The sequence below is a fragment of the Pseudophryne corroboree genome, chromosome 5 (genome assembly GCF_028390025.1).
Source record: "Pseudophryne corroboree isolate aPseCor3 chromosome 5, aPseCor3.hap2, whole genome shotgun sequence".
Taxonomy (NCBI): domain Eukaryota; kingdom Metazoa; phylum Chordata; class Amphibia; order Anura; family Myobatrachidae; genus Pseudophryne; species Pseudophryne corroboree.
Window position 1 is genome coordinate 732,782,353 of NC_086448.1, and position 7,611 is coordinate 732,789,963.

General features: G+C 43.6%; 1 protein-coding gene across 2 annotated transcripts in view; it reads right to left on the minus strand.

Moving 5' to 3' along the window:
- MMP16 (matrix metallopeptidase 16) overlaps window positions 1-4,878 on the minus strand; it is a 363,579-nt gene extending 358,701 nt beyond the window's left edge. For both annotated transcript variants that reach the window (XM_063924066.1, XM_063924065.1), the window contains exon 1: window positions 4,437-4,878. In XM_063924066.1, the coding sequence (XP_063780136.1) occupies window positions 4,437-4,562 (126 nt within the window). In that variant the 5' untranslated portion in view covers window positions 4,563-4,878. The remainder of the gene's footprint in view (window positions 1-4,436) is intronic.
- Between the last annotated feature and the right edge of the window lie 2,733 nt (window positions 4,879-7,611).

Consider the following 7,611-nt stretch of genomic DNA (forward strand, 5'->3'; position numbering starts at 1 on the left):
GTCTGATGAATGGGCAGTCGTTTTAAACAGTATTAAGCGCTACTGGCACATAAAAATAATGTATGTCTGTTTGTAGGGAATTTAGCAATAAAAAACATATATCTTAAAATTGCATTACTTGCCTGTGCACTCCAGAACATGAAATATTGAAAGGAAATCTGTAGATACATGCATTTTTTACTGTCCCTACTCTCCCACAACTAGAAGAACTGCGGGGGTCCGGCTGCCCGGGCCCGCATCTGACGCTTCTCTTGGAACAACACAATGGAGAAGTTTGCACATAAACGATGAGCAGCAGTAAGTTGTTGCCACAGCTGGTTACACAACTTGTCCAATCCGATGCAGTAACAACCCCGCACTACTTGCTGATTATTTTTAAACGCCTCCAGGGTTGTGAGTCCTTGAGATACATGTCTGCCAGCAGGCATCCGAGATGTGGCAAAGTTCATTAAAAATAAAAAATACATTTATCTAGACAGCTTCATTAGAATTAACACATTAGCTAAGATCATATTGGTAGCTTTGCATTTTCAAACAATCCTGTGTTTCATGGCCAAATAGACTTTTGTATTTACTTTTACTGTCGGCAGCTGAAAAGTGGCAACGGAAATGTTCCTTTTTAGGTTAATAGGGTGATATTCAATTGCAGGGGCAGATATAGCAACCGGGCCGCACCTAGGCCCAACTTTACTGGCCGCCCCCCCCCCATGTCACTGCCGGGCCCGTCCTGATGTCTTCAGATAACCAAGGCAGCCCCACCCTCACACTCCCACCTCCTGCCCCACAATTCACCGGCCACGACAATAGAAAATCTCCCGGGCCTTGGTCGGACCCATCAGCCCAGTGGCTCTCTGATGTAGGGTGGCCTGCTGTGCCGCCGGCAGCAAGTGGGGCCCCATGGCACGTGACTCATGTGCCAGGTGGGGAATCTCGCACTGTTCAATTGTTCTGTGAGCACTATGGGCGTCCATTGCCTATCGCACTTATCATGCCCAAATGCGCTGGGTTTAATACGTAAAGCGTATTTAGGGGTCTATTCATGAAGCAGTGAAAAGTGTTGAGAAGTGAGCCAGTGGAGAAGGTGCCCATGGCAACCAATCAGCATTGAAGTAACATTTATAATTTGCATACTATACAATTGTACGGAGCAGCTGATTGGTTGCCATGGGCAACTTCTCCACAGGCTCACTTTTCCACACTTTTCACTGCTTCATGAATAAACCCCTTAGTGCGATGCTGAAACTGTAGTTTGGGCGCCCAAATGCCCGACTTTTCACATATTTCTTTTTGCCGCCTCAGAAGGTAGCGAGAAGATATAATGAGCACCCGTGGCACTCTCACCCGATGGCAAAACAAGTGAATAGCTCCCATCAGGCACCCATAAACAACTGAATACTCCCATAAGGGGACAATTTAATTCTCGGTGACGTGTCTTGAACAGTTGTAAAAGTACTTCACGCCAATGTATCACTGGAAAATAGGCCAAGGGTCACCCGAGGAGGGGGCTACACAGCATACAGGGTTAGGGAAGCATACAACCTAAAACTGGGCCTGTTTGCCATCGGAACCCCACAATGGAGAGAGAATGGAGGCAAACCAACAGATAAACACCTGAGGATAACATGTCATATACAGTAGTTAGCTTTCAAAACTATTTTTATTTAAAAAGAAAGGACATTTATGGGGGACAGATGCACTCTATTGGTATTTATGGCCTCTATAACCCCAGTTGTAAAACGCGTGATTTGCTTGTAGAAAAGGCCTGTAAAGTCACTAACTCTGTTCCTACATCGCAACATCCTCTGCAGACCTGTTGCCGAAACACAGAAGCAAATTGATTTTATGACTATGATACAGAGTTTTCCAGATGTAGGGCTTTATAATTCTAGTTAATGATGTGTTAAGAGAAAGTGTCCCTATCCCACATTCCTCCTCCTGTGACATCAAACAGCATCATTAAACCTAACACACAGTGTTCCAAGACTGCAGTGACTACACGCTGTTGTGTGTGAACATTTATGTGTAGGGGTAGTGAGGACCAGTTAGGCGTAAGCGCCTTCAAGCTCCTGGTTTAGTGGATAGGAAAGTTTTATTCTCTGTAGATGACGGGTTGCACAATGTTGGCTGAGCCAATGGATGATTTGAAGGAGTGGCTTAGGCTGTCTGAAATTCACACGTGGCCTGTTGTCAGTATCTTTATTTAGTTCACAGTCAGTTCTGTAAGTGTTATTGTTGGGTAGGTTTAAACCATTAGGGCGGTTTACTAACTAATCTACAATTAAGGGGATCCTAGACACCAAACCATAGGAGGCTTAAAAACAATCAGCTAAAGTAAAGCTGGGTACCCACTAGTCGATATTTTAAATGATATCGCTCATTTTGACCCTTCTGAGCGACATCGTTTGTAATATCGTCCAGTGTGTATGCACTATTTTGTTAACGATGCGTGCTCCCGCGGGTCACTTGCGAGGTCTTCTGTCATCTGTACATGAAGGTCAATCTTATGCTATGTCGTTAACGATAAGGTGCATGTTGTCCAGTGTGTACGCTACAAACGATGACCGACCCCCATGAAATTCCTACCCAGTAGCTGAAAAACCCTAGTATCGGATGACTCTTGTATATAGTTGGTCGTTTGTAGAAATCGCTCAGTGTGTACACTCAATATCGTTTGTCCAGGATTCTGGGAAGTTCACAGGAAATGTTTAATGCTATCACTCATGGAGCATATCGTCTACTGTGTACCCCGCTTAATACAACAATCTCTACAGACAAAATGTATTAATAAAATGTAATAACTCTTTCAATATGATAAATCTTTCAGTCTAATTGGGTTATTGTCTGTTTTATTGGCCATACCTGGCAACCCACTAACCAGATGCAGATGTAGATCTACAAGATTTCCTTGATATCGGTTCAGATTAGCCATTAATTCCGAAAATGATCCTCCCTAATGCCACTGACACTGTAAGCAAATGAGAGGCAGGAAACACATTCTGCTACCATTCATACATGCAGCACAGATATATAGCTATCGTCAGCACAACGATAGGTAATACACCAATAAGTTTCCTCCTGTTTTATGATCTGACAATTAAACAATTATCATTATTTGATATTTTAAAGTTATCAATGTTGTGTTATGTGGATGGCAGAATGTTATGTGTATGGCAGAATGTTGTGTTGATGGCAGAATGTTATGTGGATGGCAGAAGCACCTTGTGGAGTGAAACATTTATAAGAAAAAATGTTATCTTGTGTCTGGTTCCTGCCATAGTTTTCCCTTTTCCCAGAACGAGTCATCCCAGTGATACAGGAACACTGACATAACTTCAGGAAGCAATATATTAAGTGAAACAAGCAGAGTCATTACATGACTGTATCCCAGATCCCAATGCACAACAGTCTCTCATACTGTAAGTACCTCAGTGCTGAAAATACACAAGACCTCTGTATGTAACCCAGATGAACTACAGCATCATATATAGAAATCATGGAGCAAACACACTAAGCCAAGTTCCATAGAGGCAGCAACAGTTCACACAGGGATATACAAGCAGTAAAGATAAACCGTTATGTAAATACACAATCCTGAATAATATGAAATTGTTACATTTACAGCATCACACTTCACCACTTTTGCCACATTCTCCAGGCTACCACATCACAAAGTTCTGGCAGCAAATAAAGAACCTTAAGCCACAATAACTAGTTTGCAAGACACAAAGAGCCATGTGGCACAGCTCACTGTAACCATTGTGGTAGACTGCCCTCTAAAGTACCTGAATTATACAGAGGGTTCTGTAGTTTACTGTAGTTATTGTGAATGAAAATAAAAGACTAACAGAATATTTTGGTCAGGGGAACAGAACATAGCTCCTCACTCCAGCCTTGGGGAGACAGAATCTGCAGACATCCCCCTGTAACCAAAATGTAGCCTGCACTAAACCCACCTAAAGAGCTCAAGTTTCCTTGTGTGTGCTGCTAAAACTAAACACCCGCTCAGAACAAAGCGAGCTGGGGGAAGAAGAGTGACTGGGGGGAGGCGGAGGATGAATTCCCCTAATATGAGGGATGCCCGGCTAGAATTACACATCGGATGCACAAATGGCTTTTGGCCATTTTATTGGAATTAAAAAAAAGAAAAGAGAGCTACCTCCGCCAGATGTTACATTGAGGCATCCTACTGCCAGGAATAAGGCTCAGCCATTCACAAGTCAGCAGCTGTTACTCTGCAGCCTGCGCTTTGCGCTTCAGTTGCCCACAGGCGCACGAGATACGTAAAGAATTGCGCACGGCGCAGAAGAGGTTACAGCACCCACCCATCATCACACAGGGGATGCTATCAGCATTGCAATTTTGTTCAGCAGGGTTCTCCCACTGGCTAGTGCTGATGCATGAACGAAGAGTATATACTATACTGTATATTGCCTTACCTCTACATTGAAATACTGCTCCTCTGCACAGACAGCACATACAATCCAAAGGAAGGTTTGCCAAAAAAGCACCAGTGAATGCAAGAAATCCAGCGGTCTCCTAGTGCCTGATGTGATCAAGACCATGGTGAGCTGTGCTTTCTGGTACAGGAGTCTTTTATGCTGTTCCTTCAGAAAGTCCCCAGTGTCTCTGGCAGAATTACCCAAGCATAAGGGATGCTCTGCTGCGATGGGTGCACAATCTTTCGCTCCAGAGGCGCCCAGAGGGGTTGGATCTTATGCATAACCAGTGGCCAGGCGTCCCAGTGCACAAGTTTAAAGAGCCCCTAGGATCCTGTCCCCTTCTCCCAGTGTGGAGAGAGGCCTGTGTGCCCAGCCTGCCTCTCCTCCCTTCCCTCTGTGCTCAGTCTCCCCTGCTGGAATGTCCATCCTTCATCAACATAACTCCTCCTTGCAAGCAGCCTCGTCCTTCTTAAAGGAGACAGACCGTAACCCTCCAGCAAGGAAGGAAATCAGTCCTCGTCCCCTATTGTAAATGCATTTATCTCAGCTTATGTGTATCTGGGTGTTGGCACATCCTCCTTAATAACTGCTGGAGACACTTCATTTATCAGTCATAGGCATCGAGTGATTTTACTACTGCTCATGAGGTTGAAAGGCTTATAATGTAACTGCAGATTTACACTGTGTTCTCAGTTATTAAATGAAAACCTATTCATTTTATTTTAATGAAAAATGTATTATATTTTATTTATAAGGCTCCAGGCAGATCAAAGATACAAAACCAGGTAAAGGGACTATCAATTATTGGGCTTTTAGCCTGTAAAGTATAATTTTCTTATCATCAATATTGACAATACTGTATGTCAGGAATCATTGTGTTCTATATTGCGGTGATACTGGGTCTGATTCTGATTTGTCCGCTAATGCCTGTGCAGCTGCGAGTTTTCAGCCTACGGACACGCGAAACAACGCAAGTGTATTAGCCGGCCAGAAATTAACAAGAGATCCTCCGGACTCATCGCAACATATCAGCAACTGCGTACACATTCACTATATTGACGCAGATGTGGGGAACATCGTGTCAAAGTCAGAAAAATGTCCCAATGCACGTTGCCATATTTGCACCGCACACTGGTCCGCGCTGCGCGTGCGTACGCTCTCCCGTGGAGGCGCATACCCGCAATAGCGTGCACTCGCAGGCGCGGTATGCGTATTTACGGTAGAGTTTATGTAGTCGTAGCGTGCGACTCATTCGTTACAAATGTTCACAATTAATGTAGTTTATAGATCATGGTCCCTTTGATAGATTCTGAAAGTTTGGTTAAAATACAATGTCCCAGAGCTGAGGAATCCCTCTTTATATCGTACGAAGGGTCTAACAGGAATCATACAGCAGTGTTTGGTACCCATCGGAAGAGTATTTAATTAGCAATATTCCGGTGTTGGTTTGGAGCGTATTAATCGCTCGTGCGAATAGTTATGGACATAAGAAGTTTATGTCCATTTCTATTATTTACACATACTCAGGTATGCGGCGGGAAACCCAGTTTCCCACCCACCTGAGCTGTTGGAAATCGTCACAGCCCACCTGTATGAATCACCCTATGACCTTTTGTTATGATGCAGGGCCGAATTCCTTCGGCCAATGGACAATGGGATTGTAGGACCATGAGATTGCATTGTGTGTGGGGCATAAATAGGCAGGCCGACCACATCCAGCTCTCACTCTCTCATCAACGGTTATCTGCTGATAGCCGGGAGCTGGATATCGAGGCGCAGGCGATCATACCCTTTGTGCGTAAGTTTCTCTCCGTAATCATTGTCTTTCTGTGAGCCAATCTCTCTCTCTCTCTCTCTATCTCTCTCTCTCTATCTCTCTCTCTCCTCTTTTCTCTTATATCTCTCATAGTATTATAGCATTGTATTGTATTGCATTTAGGTCAGAGTAGTATTGTCTTTTTGTATTTTAGTTCTGTGGTTAGGAAGTCTCTGTTATATTGTAGTGTATCATTTGTACTGTTATCCCCTTTTACAAGTATATTAGATATAATACAGTTAATAGGCTTTGGAACCTAAACCAGTATCTGTGTGTTTTCTATAGTGTTAAGTGTTCACTTGAGCGTCGGTGACGCTCAAGCAGCTTTGTAGTTAGTCAGGTTACACAAGGTTGCACTTACACCCTGTACTCACATTAAGGTATTCTTTGTATTTCTTTGGTATAAGGTTTAAACATTAAGGTATAGCGTTGTGAGCGTCTGCGCCGCTGGTGATCTCCTCGTGGTCTCGAGCGTCCGCTACGCCATAGCGAACCATTACTCTAGTCATAGCCAATAACGTGTCCTGTGATCGCTGGGCCGTGAGCGAACGTGACGCTTGAGCGTCTCGCCTACGGCTGAGCGATCGTTACGCAACTAGCGTACCATTACGGTACTTCTTAAGTAAACAGCGTACAGTGTTCTTAGCTTCATAAAGGGTTGTTTATACGACAAAGGAATTTAGCATTGTCAATTGGGGACTCGTCCTATCCTTCTCATATCTGCACTAGGTAGATCAGCAGACATTATCCCTCCAGCAAAGGGTGGGAGGTTGTCTCACAGTGCTGACGGGATAAGCGTCTGCTTCGCTTAGATAAAGAGTGCTGAAGGAATCCGGGAACCGGAAGTAAGAACAAAACGCTTGTGTCTTTTAAAACTGTTTTATTTCTCTTCTGTCTTGCGTATACACGCACGCATACATATATCTGCATTTTCTGTTTCATTTTCGTATATCACTATTCCTGTTTGCCAAATTTTATAGTTGATAGAAAGTGCTAAAAAGAGATTTGCTGTTATTTCATAGTAGAGGTGATAGTTAAAGTATAGAACAAACACACGGTTTGTCTGAGATACAAGGCAGTCAGTGTGGATTGCGGTAGATGATCAGGGATCATTTACATTGATAAAAATAGAAATTGTGTTACGGTGGATCTTTATATTGCGTACACGTGTCGCTAACAAAGACTAGCGTACGCAATCCAAAAGGCAGACGCACGCAGCGTTCATTACGCAACGTAGCGTCCGGTTACGCCCACGTAGCTCAAGCTGTGATAAAGTGAAGTAACGCAAAGGCGATAATTAACGCACAGCGGTAGATAACGCGAAGCGGTAAATAACGCAAATCTATTTTTGAAAAA